Here is a 20,847-nt window from a genome sequence, read left to right on the forward strand (position 1 = left end):
TATCCATAGTGATCCGAGGGTAGATGATCCTCGTCAGGCCCGTGGGTGGAGGACTAATCACTTCGACAGCGAAGTTTTCACCGCGGCCCTTGGTCTGCAAGCCAACACTGACAGTCTAAGCGGGATGCACTGGTAGCTATTATATTACGCGCGTGCGACGCCACCATGCCGAGGAAAGCCACTGCTCGGCGTTATGGGTGCGGTCGAAACGGTGGCTCCGGTGACGAATGAAGAGTTACTCGTGGTGGCTAGTTCCATGACAACGAACAAAGTTCCAGGGCCTGATTGTGTTCCCATCAGCCGGTGGCTCCGACGAATGAAGAGTTACTCCCGGTAACCAGTTCCATGCCAACGAAAAAAGTTTCAGGGCCTAACTGAGCGGGCAACCCCTCGGCGTACAGACCAATCTGTCTAATTGACAAGGCGCAAAAGTTGCCGAAGAGGATCATCTTCAATAGGCTGACCCCGTACTCAGATGGTACGGACGGCCTGTCAAGTAACTAGTTTAGGTTTCGTAAGGGTAAGTCCACGTTGGACGCTATCAACTCAGTGGTAAAGACTGTTAAGATAGCGATCCAACAGAAAAGATGAGGTATTCGATACTGTGCGTTAGTGGCACTTGTTGTGAAAAATGCATTCAACAGCGCAAGCTGGAATGCCATCGCGCTCTCGTTACGTCGGTTTAGCCTACCGGTGGGCCTGTACCGGATCTTTAAAATCTATTTTCAGAACCGTGTTCTATTATCCGAGACCGATGCCGGTCAGACGATTCATAATAAGATAGAATAAGAAGAAGAAGAAGAAGAAGATGATATCATGAGGCTAGCACGATGATACTTTTATGCCCAGGGAAGTCGAGACAATTTCCAATCCGAAAATCGAACCCAGCCACCCTCAGCATGGTCTTGCTTTGTAGCCGCGCGTCTTACCGCACGGTTCATTCATGATATACGAATGCAAAAATGGTAACCTGGCTTAGAAACCTCGCAGTTAATAACTGTAAAAGTGCTTAATGAACACTAAGCTGCGAGGCGGCTCTGTCCCAATGTGGGGATGTAATTCCAATAAGAAGAAGAAGAAGAAGAAGTGTCAAGCGGTGGAGGAGTGGAACGCAGTTTCGATTGCAACCGCTTAGGTTGCCTAAAGTCTGCAGAGAATCTGACGTGCCGAGCAGCAGGCGACAAGCATGACTTACTTAGTTAGATAATCAATTTCAACTGCCCTTGAGCCAATCGACTCCCGGCTTAATCATTGAGCAATTCAGCTTCTGCCTCATTCGCGAATTATCCTACTCCGTCAAGAGGTTCCCCGACAGCAGGAGGTCCCCTGCAACCGACCGTGAAACCACATTCTTTAGATATGCGCTCACCGCAAGCTAACGGCAGATGTGTCTTTGGTAGCTGGCATTTGCGCGCCCGTCTATTATCAACATCTACATACCTTCCGCGACGATGAACTCCAACACTGATCGGTTATCTGATCCTGTTGTAGGATGTTGGCCATTCTGGTTGTCACTCTTGAAACCGCCTTCCATTGTTCTGCGTTCAGGCACATTGTTATCAGTGGTAGTGTCAATTCCGCACGCCTTTATCAACATTCTCCATACAAGAAATTTATAAAAGTAATCCAATGTAGGAAAAAAATCGTTGCGGCCGTGCACGTGCATAATGATAGAGAAGGAGAGGAACGAATAGGTTACTTGCCCAACGGTCTGCTTCACACACCTGATCCACAATCGCACCTTGAAGCACTCCGTCGGGTAGTCCCCCTGGATCATTGATGACCATTGGCTGTTCCGAGTTCACTGGTGGTTCGTTACAGGGCGTTGTGCTGTCGTCGACGTCTCAGCGCCCGCAGATGGGGTGGTGACTCATAGAATGTTGGGCGGCGGGAAGCAGGACCTCACCGCCAAAAAGTTCGTCACCGTTCCCTCGTGGCGTGTGATTCAGCGATAGCGTTACTCACCGGATCACCGGTACTGAGCTCGCCGACCTCCCTAATGACGGCTTTTAGAGAATGGTGGCTGATGACATCCGCTCCACAACTATCCACGGTTCCTTGCCGGTGTTTGAAGAATCCGTCTTCTCCGCCACCAGGAAATTTCCACCGAAGGGACACTACCACGCTTTTCTTCTCGGCTTTGTTGAGTTCCGCCTTCTTCGCCAACTGGCTAATTCCACCGAAGAGACACTATCACGCGGTAATGCTCGGCTTTATCGAGGACCATCTGCTTCACCAACCGTTTTTTTCCTTCGCCGGAACACTCTCGCGGTTCGCCGTGAATTCAGGCAATCAAACTCGCTGTACGTTTGCCTCGAAGCGAGTCCCTTTCCGGCTTCCAAACTTGTCTCTTCTCTTTTCTTTTTCTAATTGACCTTTCCCGTCAAACATTTTTATTCGTTCAATCGATTCTTTGGCTTATTTAAGGTCAACTTTTCCAAAGAACCTATATTTTTTGACGCCTCTAAGTTTTTTTTAAATTTATATAAAAAACTAAAATCAAAAAGGGCTATTTTTTAGAGATTGGCTCGATTTTGAAAGAACATCGGGTGAATTTTTCAGGCCGGTTCACACGTGCAGCACTTTATCGGTGTTTGCTTTCGACTTTAAAAATAGTTAGAGGCTTCAAAACATATGGGTTCTTTGGTAAATTGACCTTAAATAAGCCAAAGAATCGACTGAGACAATAAAACCTGATACAATTTTTGACGGGAAAAGTCAATTGAGGATTGAACACCGTAGCCGTCGAGGATCAGACACTTTCTGCCTTTTTTTGCCCAGTCCACTCCTCACTCCTTTTCTCTTCCCGTTTTTCCTCTCTCCTAAACCTCCTCCTCCTCTTCACTCCTCTCTCTCTACCTTAGAGTAGAGTGGGGCAAGAGTACGCACTTAGTTTTCAATCGATCATGTGGCCCTTATGAAGCAAGCTTCTGCATATCAAATCAGTGTCGATGATTCATATACTCTTCTTTTATGTTACCCAGTGGAAAAAATATTGAAATTATTGAGATTCGTTTTAGTAGAACCCTTATTGCAAGACAAGTGAAAAACGCACTCTTACCCCACCGGTGGGGTAAAAGTGCGCATCGGGTGGGGTAAGAGTACGCATTTACCCAATCATGTGCTTTAAGTATATATTAACACAAATAAGAGTTAATAACATTCAATTGATGTTTAATGAGCATATATTAGGGAATGTTTAAAGATTACGTAACTCTTAAAGGGCGAGGGGGTCCTAAAATGTGCACTTTCATACGAAAAACCATTGTTTTTTATATATACAAAAAACTACAGAGGTAAAAATATATATCAGGTTTCGCGTGGCGTATACAAAGGCATTTTCCTTAAAGAAAGTCCACCAATCACGTAACGTAAAATTTGTCTATTTCATCACCCCTCCCTCTATCTTACACTATTTGTATGAATCCTCTAAAAATTATATGGATCGTCACACATCTCACAACCCCTCCCAGCTACACGTTGCGTAATTTATGAATGTTTCTTTTGATTAAATGAAATTATCATTTAGATGAAATTGTGTTTTCGTGCTATGTTTAGGTGTACAAAAAGTCCTAATACAATTTCATTATTTCGCTTCAGTGCTTTGTCCGCTAAGTCCTTTCTAACACCAATTTACTTCAACTTATCCTAAAAACTTGTGATAATTTCAAATTCTGTCCCTTTTTTCTTAGTTGTGGATCTTTACGCTTTGGAAGAAGTCTTATTTCGGCCGGAGATACGGGTTTGACATCATAACTTGAAGATTCATATGCGTACTCTTGCCCCACCGGTTCCTGCGTACTTTTACCCCACAGTCCCAAAAATTATTCAAGTAATGGTTTTGACTTCTTGGAAAACCAACCGGATTGGTGTTCTGTACCATAAAGTACTCTATACAATAGGTTATCGAAATGGTATAATGTTCACCTGATTGAACGTATATTTGGTAATGAAATACTAGTTGCGGAAATCCAACTATTTTTAGCAAAATGACCAAAAAGTTATCTAACTCCATATCTCCCTTGTTATTTATTCAAATCGTTTACAATTACACATGATAATAGTTGGCCAGAATACCTGTCAAACTGATGCAGTGCTGCTAGTTTATCTTTTTTTATTACTTTAAAAAATCGAAAACGTACTCTTACCCCACGCGCACTCTTGCCCCACTCTACTCTATTCCTGGAATTGTCATTGGAGGCACGGTTGCCCCTCTTTTAGATAAATGTGTTATAATTGTTTAAGGATTTGAGACGTACTAATTTTAATCACAGACGATTTTACACGGAAAATTTCAAATTTAATTACCTTATTACAAAACTCCTGTCCATCAACACTGACCATCTATTGTCAATTGACCCCCCTAACGTGGGTTTAATTAAATTGGTTCCGATTGGTCGGTAACAAGCTTGTTGCGACCTTCCGGGGGTCTATTCAGTGCTGAGGGTAACATGACACTTGCCCAAAGTAGTTACTGATATTTTGTTAAGGTGTACATGGACTTCCAAAATAGGATCTCGCAACCTTGAGACGAACTCTATTCGCCTAAGGTTTGAATGATGTGTAAAGTCTAGTTTAGAATTAGTTCCGGTAATAAAAATAGGGAATGATTACCTCTGATTAATGTGCTCATTGCATAGACATGCTTATCACATGTGATTCTACTGAACTGAAAACACTCATCTTACCGCTCCACTGGAATCTTGTACGGGAAATAGTTAAAATCAACCGTTTATATCGACGAGTATGAGCTTTTAGTAGGTTTGGTTTAATACCAGCCATTATTGCCTTGGATACAATGCGCTTGACACAATAAGTCACCTGCAATATTTGGGGTTCTGAAACTGGCGATGCATTTATTATGTGCATAAATGGTTCAAGTTCAAGATGCAATTAAACTCTTCATGTCATGTCGTATTAAATCAATGTTCTGTTGCTTTATGTCCCACCTGTAGGAAGTATCGCGGCCAACCACTCGGACGTTGGCAGATACGCTGACGAGGACCGGTGCTGCCGCGAGCACGATATGTGTCCGAACATTCTGCTGCCAGGAGAGTGCCGGCGAGGGCTTTGTAACCGTGGTGCCTTCACAAGATCACACTGCGACTGTGATGCAAGATTTAGAAGATGTTTACAAAACATCAATACCGGTGAGTATCCAATGGCAGGCTCTCTAAACACTTGACGTTGCAATATCAATTGACACTCAGTCAATGACGCACTTGCTGCTTAGGTTCAGCGTACCCCATAGTCCACTTGAAGAAGCACGGACAGAGTAGATTCTTTTGTGTTTTTTATTCTGCACTACTGATCTGTTTGTGTTATTACTGCCAATGCTTAGAGAAGCAATTTTTTTTAACATTTGTTGTATTCGTTAGAATCGAAAAACTGTGTTTACTTAAATTTTAAAACCAAATGCATTATCTACATCAAATAGTCGATTATTGAATTTGCCGAAACCTAATTCATTCAAGTGTAGTTAACTGTTCCACAATAAATTAACATTATCTCTATTTATTTGCAATATTTTTACCCTTTCATTCCGTTTAATTCCTAACGTTCGAAAAAATCCTTTTGCCTTTTGCAGCTCTAAATATATTCATAAGTTGGGCTAAAATATATACGCATGCTCTTTCTTAGCTTAATCTAAACATAATCCCATGAATGTTTAATTAATTTTTCTGTCAGTCAATCCCCTACAATATGTTCTTAACAAATACACATATCGTGTTTAAATCCATCGCTATGAAGGTCACACAACTTCAGTCAGCAGTGAAGGTTGTTACACAAATATTGCATCCAAATGTTATGATTAGCCCAGCCGAGCGCCACCGTCATCTGGCTGACTGTCAGTTCCACCACTGAACATCATTAATCAACAAGGGTGATCTTCATGGTCATGGAGTATCTTTTGATTGGGAGTCGACTTCAAGCTTGTTACTAAGATAGTTAAATCCCATTGAACCTTGCATAGATTTTGCTCAGGGTAACGATCGAATACAACCAAGAGAATAGAAGTTGACATCACTTGTCGTAAGATGAGTTAGTTCGACTTAAGCCGAAATATGTAATTAATGTCTAGTTCATGTCTTTAGACAAGTGAAGAAATTTCACTAGAAAGCTCTAAAAAGTATCTATTAAACATGAAATTGAAATAACAACCCACGATCTAAACCTTACATATTTCGTTAGCGTGATTCGATACTAAACCCCCGCTTTCTCTCTTTCCACAGAAACCGCCAACACTTTAGGAGCCGTTTTCTTCAACGTGATACAGGTGACCTGTTTCACTGAGAGGCGACCATGTTCAATTTGGCAGAGGTCAGTATGCACGTTTGGCATTCGGTTAGCAGTTTATCGCTCACGTGGAACGACATAATCGCATCGTACACTCTTGAAGGAGCTTAGGTGCCAATTGTAAAGATACGATCAGGTGCTAAAGAGCCAACCGTGATACAAACTTGTGTGCGATGTTCTCCGGTTCCTATTGTCGTAGGTCGAGTGCCAACGGATATCTAATCGATCGATGCTCAAAGGTTTCAACCAACAAGAGAGACGAAGCCCCGTCCTCGGGTACAATGACGTGGGAAGAAAAGAGGGTGCAATTTAGAGTGGCGTTTGAACTTGGATCACGAGATGTTCTTGTTGGCTTAATTTTAAGCTCTTTTCAATCGAGCCTGCACTTTTGACGTAATTTTATGGCTATAAATCCGCGTTTGTTGGTTGATGGATTGCGAGCTTGCGCTGTCCAATTGAGTCACATCAATTTGATTCTGCATTCTTATTTTCATGGGAACATGTTTTTTGGAATGATATTGTTTGCATGTTATTGAGATGTTTTATAGTCATTTAAAATATATTTTTTATCTATGTTTTCATCTCTTGCTGCTTTGTTGTTTCGAGAGAACTATCAATGAATTTATTGATAAAGTAAGAAACCTGCAAAAACGAGAGGTTGATCAACTTATATGTATGTGCTAACGGCCATTTTTTGCCTTTCTTGTAGACCATGGTGTAACGAAAAGGCTATATATTCACTTTTAAGACGATTTTGTGATAGAAGGTCCGGAGACCCATAGTGTTATAAACCAATCGTTTTTTATTAATGTGATTTTTTATCAAGGAATAAGTTTATCACTTCTAACGGCTATGATGTTTTGTATGATAAAATACTACATTAATCTACAAGAGTTGATTTTATTTTCGATTAGTAAATTATTTTTTATTCATGCCATAAGGCCGTTACAAATATTTAATTGACTTTTTGTCCTACTAATCTCCGAAAGGTCAAGGGGGGGGGGGGGAATAATAAATAATAAATATTAAAATGAAAAAAATCAAAAAACTCCTCGGATTTGTTAAAGAATGTTTTGAAAATCCTCAAAATTATCCGAATTTTATTTTGTTGCCCCCTCAAAATATCATTTTTTGGCAAAAAAAATCCGAGGGGGGGGGGAGACAAAATGGATTTTAAATATTTGTATCGGCCTAATTGACATTTTTGAAAGTGATTGATTTTGTCGAACGCCCTCGGACACCTTTAGCCTTCCTACAGTGCTAAAAAACTCACAAAACTTGTTTTTATACCCGAAATAAAAGCCAACTCATAAGCCATTTTTTCGAAACTGACCTCAGATTGATGATCGGTCACACCCAAATTCTGTAAACACCAGTGGAAGGATTAACAGTTGCCCACTTTTTTATGGACGAAATTTTCACAATAATACGGCGCAACATCGACTTTATTATTTTGTTTTTCACGAAAATATCCTACAAATTATTTCAATTATTTTAAAGATGGGGAATGTGATGCTGTCAATATTCCTGTTCAGACCTAAAAGGTCTACATGCAAACTACTTTCGGTACAAAACCATTAGCAATCCATTGTGTCCATATAGGTCCTTAGACGCCAATCGTATTATTTACGATTTCGATATGTCCAACTCGTATGCTGTAAGTTCTCCTAATTATTCTTCAGCTCAGACCTAACAAGTATACCCCGTCAACTACGTTTGGTACAATACCAATAGCTCCCCATTGTGCTCCTATAGGCCCTTAGAGGCCATGTGTACGATTTAAATATTGTGGAGTTTATTCTAGCTGTAGGCAAGCGGGAGCCTCTAGGAATACCTTTTCCCACTGATAGTTCACTACGTGTGACTGATGTTTCATCTCCGATTGCTTTGATTGCTAATACTGTGGCTGTCAGTTGTGGTTCGCATAAGGCCTACTTAGATGGTTTTGAATTTATTGAATATTCGCTTTATATAGTAAACAACAAGTGTTATTTCACTGTCACACATTTCCCCCGGTATTTTGATTATTACATTTGTTCTTCTATGAAAAAACAAATACTTCGAAAATAAAAAGTTTGTTTTTCTAACTATATTTGATATCATACCATAATCAATTAACTACAATGAGACGAAATTGAATTAAATTGTCAAAATATCATGATTATATTGATTGAAGCGATTAGCTACACCACCAGTCATCTGCAACTGCACATAATGCAATTTAAGTATATAACTACTGTTGTATGGTAGCAGGGATGTGCAAGCTGAGGATAAAAGGCCGTTTCTTCAACTAAAGCATCATCAACGTGCACTGCCCACATGAAGGGAGACCCGACGACGAGAAAGAAGCGTTCCATGCACAGCTGGAGCATACGATGGATGCCCACTGCGGGACGTCAAAATCGTCATCGGTGACATGAACGCTCAGGTAAGAAGGGAGGAAATGTATAGACCGGTCATCGGACCGGATAGTCTGCATACCGTATCGAACGACAACGGCCAACGATGCCTAAACTTTGCAGCCTCCCGCGAAATGGTAGTCCGAAGCACTTTCTTTCCACGCAAGAATATCCACAAATCAATGGAAACCACCTAATCAAGTAACGGAAAACCAAATCGACCACTTTCTAATCGACGGCAAATTCTTATCCGACATCACGAACGTCCGCACTTACCGCATTGCGAATATTGAATCCGACCACTACCTCGTTGCAGTATGTCTGCGCTCAAAATTCAGTCGTCCGCCGTCCGCCGCAGCTGAACATTGGGCGGCTACAAGATGGTAGACTAGACCAAGACTACGCGTAGTAGCTGGAAGTGTCACAACCAACGGAAGAGCAGCTAGGCGCAGCGTCTCTTGAAGATGGCTGGAGAGATATTCGATCCGCCATTGGAAGCACCGCAACCGCTGCACTAGGCACGGTGGCTCCGGATCAGAGAAACGACTGGTATGACGGCGAATGTGAGCAGTTAGTTGAGGAGAAGAATGCAGCATGGGCGAGATTGCTGCAACACCACACGAGGGCGAACAAGGCACGATACAAACGGGTGCGGAACAGACAAAACTCGATTTTCCGGAGGAAAAGCGCCAGCAGGAAGATCGAGACCGTGAAGAGACGGAGCAACTGTAACGAGCTAATAACACACGAAATTTCTATGAGAAGTTAACCGTTCACGTAAGGGCCACGTGCCACAGCCTGATATGTGTAAGGACATAAACGGGGACCTTCTTACGAACGAGCGAGAGGTGATCCAAAGGTGGCGGCAGCACTACGAAGAACACCTGAATGGCGATGTGGCAGACAACGGTGGCGGTATGGTAATGAACCTAGGAGCACGCGCGCAGGACATGCGACTTCCGGCTCCGAATCTCCAGGAAATCCAGGAGGAGATCGGTCGGCTGAAAAACAACAAAGGCCCTGGGTTGACCGACTACCAGGAGAGCTGTTTAAACACGGTGGTGAGGCACTGGCTAGAGCGCTGCACTGGGTGATTACCAAGGTTTGGGAGGATGAGGTTGTTGCCGCAGGAGTGGATGGAAGGAGTCGTGTCTCCCATCTACAAAAAAAGGCGATATGCTGGATTGTAGCAACTACCGCGCAATCACATTGCTTAATGCCGCCTACAAACAAGGTACTCTGCCAAGGTTTATGCCGCCGGCTAACACCAACTGCAAGAGAGTTCGTGGGGCAGTACCAGGCGCTGTATGTAAGATATTGCAGAAATGCTACGAATACAACGTGCCCACACATAATCTATTCATCGACTTCAAATCCGCATATGATACGGCTAATCAAAGCGACGATGGATCGGGTAATGTGCGTAGTTCGAGTTTCAGGGGCACTCTTAAGTCCCTTCGAAACGCACAGAGGGTTACGGCAAGGTCATGATCTTTCGGGCCTGCTATTTAACATCGCTTTGGAGGAAGTAATACCAAGGGCGGGGATTGACACGAGTAGTACTATTTTTACGAACACCGTCGCCGACAACATTGATATTATGGCACGTAACTTTGAGAAGATGGAGGAAGCCTACATCAGACTGAAAAGGGAAGCTAAACGGATTGGACTAGCCATCAACACGTCGAAAACGAGGTACATGATAGTAAGAGGCTCAAAGGAAGAGAGGTGTATCGGTGGTGACGAATTCGAGGTGGTTAATAACGATACCAGCAGAGAAATTCGGAGACGCATCATGGCTGGAAATCGTACGTACTTTGGACTCCGCAAAACGCTCCGATCGAATAGAGTTCGCCGCTGTACCAAACTGACTATCTACAGAACGCTTATTACACCGGTAGTTCTCTATGGACACGAGACCTGGCGCTACATACACTACCCGCCAAAAGTATGGAAGCGCAAAAATAAATATTGCAACACCTACTTCGAATATTGCAACACCCCTCACTCCTATATTCGTGATGATGTATCATCGGATCTTTTCCATTTTGAATGATAGAACCTTCAACAAAATTGTTCACGGCGATGGTCTTGGTCGTGGTCGTGGTCTTTGCGTTGCTTTGGATCTTACAATGCTAAAACAAACAATGAGAAGTCATAGTTTTCTAAAACGAATCTCTTCGGATGATTTATAAATTCCCAAGGACCATTGGATGGTTTTCCAGGCTTAATGAATGGTCTTTGCATTAATTTTGCTCTACAATTGCTGCAACAAACGGATATAGAAAAAGTCGCAGCCTTCTGGGACGAAATACTGAAATTGACCACTTCACCGGATATTCAGGAACTCATGCAGGACCAATGGGAGGGCATCAGGGCGCAATAAGTGGTGTTTGCATTAATTTGGCTTACAGTTAAAAAAAAAGTCACAGCATTCTGGGACGAATTGCTAAAATTGACCACTTCACCGGATGTTCCGGAATTCCCGGAGGATCAATAGGTGACCGCCAGGGATCGAGCAAGCGTCACTCAGCATCGATTACTGCGATTACGAAAGATGATGAAAATTTCGCATCTCACTGGAATGAATGGATGTATGAAATGGTGATTTCGAACGTGTTCCTAAATACGGATCATCCGGATGTCCACCCGGTGGCCAATGCAATCCAGGGAGCTAAATTGTTCTCCTTCCTAATGTAGTTATCGTCGTGAACAATTTTGTTGAAGGCTCCATCATTCAAAATGGAAGAGATCCGATGATACGATCATCACGAATATAGGAGTTCTGGAGTGATGCTAAACTTTTTGAGGGATGTTGCAATATTCAAAGTAGGTGTTGCAATACTTATTTTTGCGCTTCCATAATTTTGCGCTTAGTGTATTTGGACACAATAAGTTGTTGTCTGTTATGTACTCAACGCAGTTGATATAGTATAGACCTTTATAGTCCGAAGTTTAGATACATTTGAAGAACATAGAACATTCGATTTGGACATATCTAAGTCGTAGATCATATGCGTACACATATGTACGCTATGGATTGTAATTAGTTCTGTCACGAGCACAGTTGACTTGGTAGACGCTTTAGGTCTGCATTTCAGATTGATTTGGAGGACTTAGAGATTCCAATTTTGACTTGAAAAACTGTTATGACCTCTAAGTGTTTTTATGGACACTACCCAAGTAACATTTTCAATTTTATAACGCTCTTGAAGTCCATAATTTACTCTTCAAGAGTGTGATAGAACCAAAATGTTACTAGGGTTTGGTGGTTAAAAAAAATCGATTTTGCTCACAACATTTATCTGATTCTGTGTGAGCTTGTTTGAGCTGATTTGGATGAAAACTGATTTAGAACAAACCGTTTCAAGTTTGTACAGGATTTGTACAAGATTCAAATTTTCTTTATACTAATTATAGCGTTTCCCCACTAATAGCAAATGAGAACATGGCATAGAGAACCGCATCTTGATGTTTCATCACAATAATTAGTAGTAATCGATTTCAGTCTATATCGTAGTTTTCTGGATCTAACTGCGTAACTACTCAACAGGTAACATTGCTGCTCCTGGATCAAAAGATAGCACAGACAAATTCAGACTAATATGTTGTGCTGCACGTTTCAGTGATGCCCTCAAAGAAATTGAATGATCATGACCTGGGATGATGACCCAAATCATGACTAATCATTTGCAATCTGTATTAAAATCGATTACTAATGATTGGGACGACTAATCAAGATGCCATTTTCGTTGAGTGAAAGCTTTTGATTATTTCCTTCAGCTATGTAAGTTTTCTTTTGGCCTTCACTTAATTGGCAAGCGAAGTAATCAGTATAATAAAGAATGTAATTTCCCCATACTAATTTTCATGCAAATTTGAAATGGCTTATGTTAAATCAATTTTCACCCAAATCAGCTCAAACTTTCGGAGGACACTCAGAACATGAGACAGAATTAGATGAGCGTTGTGGAGCAAAATCGATTTGTTGGACCACTCTAATGGACACAATACCTATTACCTATATAGACACAATGCAATGGGGTGCTATTGGTATTGTACCGAGCGTAGTTGACGGGGTAGACAATTTAGGTCTGAACTCCAGAATGATTTGGAGAACTTACAACATACGAGTTGGACATATCTAAATCTTAAATCGTACGAATGTCCTCTGAGGACCTATTTGGACATAATGGAGTGCTATTTGTTTTGTACCGAGGGTGGTTGACGTGGTAGATCCTTTAGGTCTGAACTTCCGAATGACTTGGAGAACCTAGAACATGCAGGAATATTGACAGCATCACATTCTCCGTATTATTGTGAAATTTTCGTTCATGTAAAGGGGGCCATTTGTCGATTCTTCCACTGGCGATTACAGAATTTGGATGTGCCTGATCATCACTCTGAGGGTAATTTATGAGTCGACGATTATTTTGGGTATATAAATATGTAAATTTGGCAAAGAAATGCCGGAGATATTGCTAAGTCAAATCCAGGTCAATATGACCCGTGAAAACCGTAAGTGTGAGTTTTTTTGGAGCCCTTCAGGAACGCCCTACAAAGTAGGTTAACGTTTACGAACATAGTTTTCCACGAAATAGGTAGGAAAACTCAAGAAGTTTCAAACCTTCACATTATTGCGTTTGAAAGATATTGCACTTTGAAAGTGCGATTCGAGTCATATTGACCCAAACACGTTAGGAATGTTAAAATTATCCTTTTTCGATCATAGGGAAATCAGATGGGTTGACTCGAAAACATCTTTAGATATCGGCATCTTCATGGTCACAACACGTGTCATTGACAGAGCGTATCAATCGCCCAACCTAACCATCCTTTTACAACTGTCTTTCAGCGCTGGGAACCACCTGGTGGAGTCTTGTTCGTTGCAGTTTGCCCCTTCCGATTACTATGTGCCACCTTATCTTCAGCCAGGCTATTACTATCAGAGAAACTCGGTCAAGCGATCATTTGACAAAAGTTTCTACGAGAACGTTAACAGACAGCAACTGAAGAAGGAATCGTTGAACTTGATCTCGAGAAGCTTTGTAAAAGACGTCGTCATACGGCCGATAAATGGCTTTATCAAGTACTATCTCACTGCCAAGTCCGTCGTCTATGGTTGAGGTCAACAGTCGATTCGATACGTTTACGAACCCGCAAGTAGTAAACTCATCCGTTTTGAGTTTTAGCAGCTGTTGAGCATCATTGGGTTGACTTCTCAATCAGCATTGCCATCAGAGATTTGATTTTGATGATTATCGTATTATTATTTTACAATCAATCAGTATTATGTATGTAATTAACAACAGGGTCATCAATATGACCCTTCTGAGGTCAGGCATCTCACAGTAATGCTCCCATATTCATTATCTCGAAATCAAAGAATTATCACTTTTTTGTATGTTTTTTTTTTCTGGTTAACATGCGTGCTAATACAAGCAATCTAAAGTAAACATGCTGAAAAAATCGTAAATTAAATTGCTTTATATCTGTATGATACCTATCTATACATGAATAATTTGTTTTAGAAACTTCATATGTAACATTTTTATCCTAAATGAGAAGAAGATGATAAAGAATATGGGAAGTACGGGATGAAAACTAAAATAGCTACCCTGTAACGCATTTAATGAGTAAAAAGTTTCTGTGATTGATTCCACTGCCGCATAATCTGCTGTCACTCGGATATATTTAAATATGAAAATTGTTCCTTACATTTTTATTCTACATTACACGACCAGATCAAATTAAGAACATCGTTTTCTTCTTCATTTATGTATACTTATAATACAAAAGGTCGAACAAAATTCTGTATCTTGTGAATAATATATGCAACACGCTTCTGAGGAAAATTTAGTTCATAACCTATTTCAAAGGTTTCTGGACACTCAATTATAAGAAAACCAATTCCCTAAATGTAATTTTGCCGAGAACTAGAATGTTTCCCAGAATGAAAAAATCCCAGAACAAATATTAGTAGCATGTTTAGTTGCATTCAAGTGTTGATTCGAGTGCCCAATATGCGATATGTAAGTGTATGTGGTTTTTTATATTGCGACTGGCCAATATTTTGGAAGAAATATTATTTTCGAAAAATGTTATTTCAATTTGGGGACTGTACAATCCCAAAGATCCTAATATGATAATCAGGAAATTGAATTTGGCCTAATGTCCATTATGTCTAGCGTGCAATATGTCCAATGTCCGTTATGCCTGACGTACATTATGCCTATCGTACGTTATGCCTGACGTATTTATGTCCAACGTACTTTTTTTTCGACCCTTTCAGGCCCACGGGGTCATATATGACCCCAACAGAAAAAGGGATGTATAAGATCGCGCGATAGATAAAAGTGTCTTCAGCAAAGTTGCTTGAAATCTACTCCTCTATTAGGCAAAAATATCAGGCATAGGCGATCAAGGCCTTACGGCAACCTAGAACGTCATAAACATGGCGAAGCTATGAAAAACAAAATATTTGGTATATTGGCAGCGGATTGTACTGTTTCAAAATAAGATTTTTATTCAAACGTATCCGCAAAGCTACCGCAATATACAATAAACTATTTTTAATCTTCCGTGGACGTCCTAGGCCATCCAAACTGTCCTTGAGCTCAGGAGATGAAATCTACTGCTGCAAAAAAGCTGTTTTTTCGTTACTCAAAGTTCATTTGAGTATTTCACCTTGTTCATTACATCTTATATAAAGTGAGAAATATACCGCAAGGTAGATCTGGGGTATTCTGGGATATCCAAACTGTTCTTGAGTTCGGAACTTGAAACCTACAGCTTCAAAAAAATCGTTTTTCAGTACTGAAAGCTTCAATATGCATTCAATTACATCCATTATACCTCCTGGGATGTCAACAGATATTGTAAGATCGTTCTGAGATATCTCGGGTCATCAAAACTGTCTTTGAGTTCTGGACTTAAGATCTACAGCTGCAAGAATTTTTTTTCGGTACTCAAAGCTTCGATATGCATTCAATTACATCCATTACACCTCCTGGGAGGTCAACAAATATCGTAAGACCGTTCTGGGATATTTAGGGTTATCCAAACTGTCCTTGAACTCGGGACTTGAGATGTACAACTGATGAGAAGCTATTTAACCCAAATCTTCGATATGCATTCAATTATACCAATTACATCTCCTGGGTGGCCAACAGATATCGTAAGGTAGTTTTGAGATATTCTGGGTCATCCCAACTATTCTTGAGTTTTGGTCTTAAGATATAGATCTGCAAGAAAACCTTTTAGTGCTCATAGCTTCAATATGCATTCAATTATATCCATTTCACCTCCTGGGAGGTTTAACAAATATCGTAAGATAGTTTTGAGATATTCTACAGATGCTAAAGTAGCTCTCTCGTCACTCAAAATTTCTAAATATATTCAACCATGAGTATTACATATCCTGGAAAGACAACAGGCACCGTAAGACAGTTTTAGAATTTTTTAGGTCATCCAAACCGTCTTTTAGCAAAGAATCTACTATCTTAGGCCTTCAAAGTAGCGTTTCTTGTCACTCAATGTCAAAAAATATGTTCAAACCTGTTCATCACATCTATTAGAAGGTAGAAAATACCGCTAAATTTTCCTGGGAATCCAAACTGTTCTTGAGTTAGTGACCTGCGATCAACAGTTGACAGTAGCTTTGCTCCTTACACAAAATAAGTGTAACATATATCGCCAGCTATCGCAAGATAGATCGCAGGCTCTGAGCTTAAGCACGGTTTGGATAACCCAAGATATTCCAAAACCATCTTACCGTGCCTCCTGGTCTTCTGGAATATGTTATGGATATAGTCGAATACATATCCAAGCTTCTAGTGAGGAAGAAAGCCACGACACTGGCTGTAGATCGCAAGTTCTGAACACAAGAACGATTTGGGTGACCCAGGATATCCCAAAATCATCTGACCATGTCTCTTGATCTTCACGACTATATTATTAACATAGTCCCATACACATTCGAGCTTGGTATGACGAAAAAACAAGCATGGTAACTGTAGATCGCATGTTCTGGACTCAAGGACGATTTGAAAGATCCCAAAAATTATTTTTTAACTTGTTTGGTCAATTCTCCATTATTAATAACGAAAACCAATGGATCATATCAAATTTACTAAGAAATGCCGTTTAGAAAAATTAGGGCCTGAAAGGGTAAGTGATTTTTCAGCTAACGTACTTATGCGTAACGTCACGCACCCATTTATTTTACAGAGTTCGACCTTTTGTCCTTTTAACTTTTATCCTTCGACCTTTTGTCATGGGTCATATAATGTAGTTTGGATTGCGTTAGATCCTTTAAAATAATGAATGAGATATTTTAGTCTATTAGTGGAATTCTAGTCTGTAGGTAAGTAAACGTAATTAAGTTTAAATATAAAAAGAGCATAATAAAATAAAATATTACTTACGTTATTATAATTCACTTCATGAATAAGTTTACAGAACCAGCTATAGGGACGCTCTGTCAATAAAACAATCCATCCAACCAGTATTTCAAACACTTGCAATTTTTTTATATGAAGTGAAAATTATCCTAACCTTAATAGAAATACAGGGGTTAGACAAAAAAGTTGAGATAGGCAAATTTTGTTCGAAATTCAAATCATCATTTCTTTGCTTAGAATAATCGGCTGGGTTCGATTCCCGGTGCCGGTCTAGGCAATTTTCGGATTGGAAATTGTCTCGATTTCCCTGGCCATAAAAGTATCATCGTCCTAGCCTCATGATATACGAATGCACAAATGGTAACTTGGCTTAGAAACCTCACAGTTAATAATTGGTGAAGTGCTTAATGAACACTAAGCTGCGAGGCGGCTCTGTCCCAGTGTGGGGATGTAATGCCAATAAGAAGAAGAAGAAGTCATATTCAAACTGACAGCCCCGAACGATTTAAATCACTTCTGTTATTCTACATTCTACACATTTACTTACATCTATTAAATGTCTGAGTAAAATTTGTGTTACCGTCTTCTTTTTCCTCATGGAAGTTTTACTCGGTTACACGTGCTTTTTCCAGTGATTTTTCAAGAGCACGAGTTGGGAGAACCAAAGCGCGTATATGGGTGAAACTTTGCTTACATATTCTTAGCAATCGATTCAAGTTTCAACACTGTACGACAATTATTACGTCTGATTTGGGCGAAAAGTTTTTCTGAGAAAAAAAAAAATGCGAATTTGAAATTCATTAATTGTATAATCACCTTAAGGACAAACTTTTCGGAATCCAATTTTATACCTCGCGTTTTCAAGGGCACCACTTTTAATACTGAAGCAAAGAGCAACTGTCATCTTTTTAGTTTACGCTTGCTGCGACGCTGCAAAGCTAAAATAAGAAAATGACAGTTATTTGTTGCTTTTTTGTTGAGATTGGTGCCTTTGAAAATACGAGGTAAAATTTTTTTGGATTCTGAACAGTTTCACCTTAAAGTTCCACCCGATAGTCCTCTGAATTTTCACGGGAAATTTTCTTTAGTTTTCACAGAAAACTCTTTTGAATTTCGACGAAAGTTCAGAATGTCTATTTATTTTGTTTTCCACGAAAAACTCTCATACCTTCTGTTTGCGAAATAACACGCTGCAATACCGTAATACCGTAATACCGTAATACGAAACGATTGCATACAGTGTGGTATCTACCATAATCTGTATAGTATGGCGAATCATTGCACCATCTATTTTATGGTGATTCGTATGGTGAATAGCTTTCCTCCTAGCGCTATGCAACCTTCGAAGCAAGCATTAACATTGTTGTTTTTGTTGTTACTGATTCACCACAAAGTAGGGTTACTGCTCCTGGACTTCACCTCATAGCTTCGATTTTCATCCCAAGAAAAACAAAGCAATGAAAAAGAATTTGATTTGTTTCTTATTTTTGTGATTTTTTCCAGCAGTGAGCACGCATGTTAGCAAAAAGAAGCAACGTAATTGATGCTGTATTTATTTGCTTCGCGATGGGATGAATATATGTTCAGTGAGATGAAAAACGGAACAGTACCCCTATAACAATATTTTGAATTATTTATTGTTTGACTATTTATTAGTCGTGCTGAAGAAGAATAATGACGGTTTACCAAAAATGTACAGGATAGTATGGATAAGTTTTCAAAATGTTTCAAAAAATCTAAACGAAATTTGTTGTACAAAAAATGGGAGAAAACGCCTTCCAATTTGATGTTTTATCCACATCCACAGCTATTTTTGTAATATTGATAATATAATACTTTTTAACGGTTATTTGCAATTTTTAAAATAAGCTACCGAACAGTTCAACCATTCCTTCCAGGCTTTTATAACAATACAAGACAGACACTAACTAATCTTTCACATTGAAAGCAATTTAGGTATCTGGTATTAATTTGGTATCAAGATAAGGAGCACATATGGTAAGCAAATTCAATTTTATTTTCCTATCAACTTGCTGGTGGTGGTGTCTACTGTTGAGCAATGAAATCTTCTATTGTTATTAATATCAAGCGGTAGATTTTTCCAGGTTTTGGATCAATTTATATTACAAAAATAATTGTTATATTTTTTTTTATTAAAGTACAGAAACTTACATAACGTATATTACCTTTTTCAGAGTCGGGTTCAACGAGTCAGTTGCAGATGAACTGTGCTCCCGCTGGAAATACCGTCCCAGTGAGAAATACATTCCCATCATGCAGCAAAAATCACACAATGGATAATTCATATCATGAAAATGGTGCAAACTGTTGTTTTAGGACAAGCATCGATTTTTTTTCTTCCCAGGAATGATTCGAATTTGGTCATACAACATATGATTTAACATATGTCAAGCGAATATGACATGTGAAACAATTTGCAAAACTATACTATGTAAGTTTATGTGGAACGAAATAGCAGAGATTATGGTAAAAATTATTAGCTGCGACATATAGTTACTGGAATCTTTAGTAAATTTAGGATTTTTTTTTGTCTTTATTAAGGAGACTTTCAGCCCTAGGCTGGCTCGTCTCCGATGAATTTAGGATTCCACATTCCACTATCTGTTTTACATAATGTATTTTCGATTATGCGAGGTGACATATTAGGGGTCTAGCACCAATTCGAATAGCGACGCCCGGACTAGCGACATTTTTTTTTACTTCCGATACTTTTTGTAACATTTGAAAAGGGTCTGATGATAAACTTATGACAACGTAAAGATTTGCAAAAAAGATTTCGAATATTTTATCAAACAATAGACAAGTATTTTAGAGGTTTTTATAATTCTGGGATGATATAAATAAGAAAAAACAATGAAGTTTGCTCAGTACTCATCGAGTTGTACTGTAATGTGACATAAAAATCAATTTGGTTTTCATTCCATTGCTAGTTTTACAACGCTGATTGTTTGGATTTATGCTGAATGCATAATAATACAATTCACATCACTTAAGGATAGAATGCTATAACAAACGACTAAAATGGACTAAACCACACACATCAAGATTAGTTTATTTGTCGTATGTGTGGAAAGATTAAAGTAGTTTGATAAATTGAAAAAAAAACTACAGTTTTGTATATTTATGTATATGTACTTTAAAAAATAAATAATCATCAAAGAATTTATAAAAAATATTATAAAAGCATGTGTTAAGAATTATTCGTTTACAAAATATCACAGCCGCAATTATTGATGTAATTGTGTAATATATTTTTTTACTTTATTTGAGTGATTTTTATAGCTTTCATCAATGAGGGTTACTGGAGGTAATATTTATTTATTTATTTATTTATTTATCTATTCATATTTCATCTGACTGTACAGTTCATTTAGAATTGACCGATAATGTTTTCGTTAGGATGATTTTGATTGCATTTTGTTCTAAGTGAGACGTCTGTTTCTCTGTGATGTCACCAAAAAATTTCACCCTAATAATCCCTCAGGACAATTTTAGTCAAGCTCCTGACATATAACATGAAACCAGCTATGATTTTGCAATAATATGTTAAAAAAAGAAAATTCGTTTTCTCAGGATTTCAAATTAATATGCTTTAGGATAAGGTACCCCGGGGCAAGTGGGACCTAAAAAAACGCTAGTTTAGCAACATTGTTAACGCATACTTAGAAAACAGGGTATTTAAGAACATTAACCACGGATACATCATTAAATGCTTCCATTGTTGAAGT

The 20,847-nt window shown here is 39.2% G+C and overlaps 1 protein-coding gene across 3 annotated transcripts in view; it reads left to right on the top strand.

Annotated features, from left to right (window-relative positions):
• LOC134228066 (group 3 secretory phospholipase A2) overlaps positions 1-20,298 on the top strand; it is a 52,507-nt gene extending 32,209 nt beyond the window's left edge. Inside the window, exons 4-8 of one of the 3 annotated variants that reach the window (XM_062709839.1) lie at positions 4,956-5,150; positions 6,234-6,321; positions 13,552-15,878; positions 16,030-19,096; positions 19,294-20,298. In XM_062709839.1, the coding sequence (XP_062565823.1) occupies positions 4,956-5,150; positions 6,234-6,321; positions 13,552-13,822 (554 nt within the window). In that variant the 3' untranslated portion in view covers positions 13,823-15,878; positions 16,030-19,096; positions 19,294-20,298. Of the gene's footprint in view, positions 1-4,955; positions 5,151-6,233; positions 6,322-13,551; positions 19,097-19,293 lie in introns of all 3 variants that reach the window. The other 2 variants (XM_062709838.1, XM_062709840.1) reach the window with 2 other exon arrangements.
• The last annotated feature ends 549 nt before the right edge of the window (positions 20,299-20,847 follow it).

Source organism: Armigeres subalbatus, chromosome 3, assembly GCF_024139115.2.
Source record: "Armigeres subalbatus isolate Guangzhou_Male chromosome 3, GZ_Asu_2, whole genome shotgun sequence".
NCBI lineage: Eukaryota > Metazoa > Arthropoda > Insecta > Diptera > Culicidae > Armigeres > Armigeres subalbatus.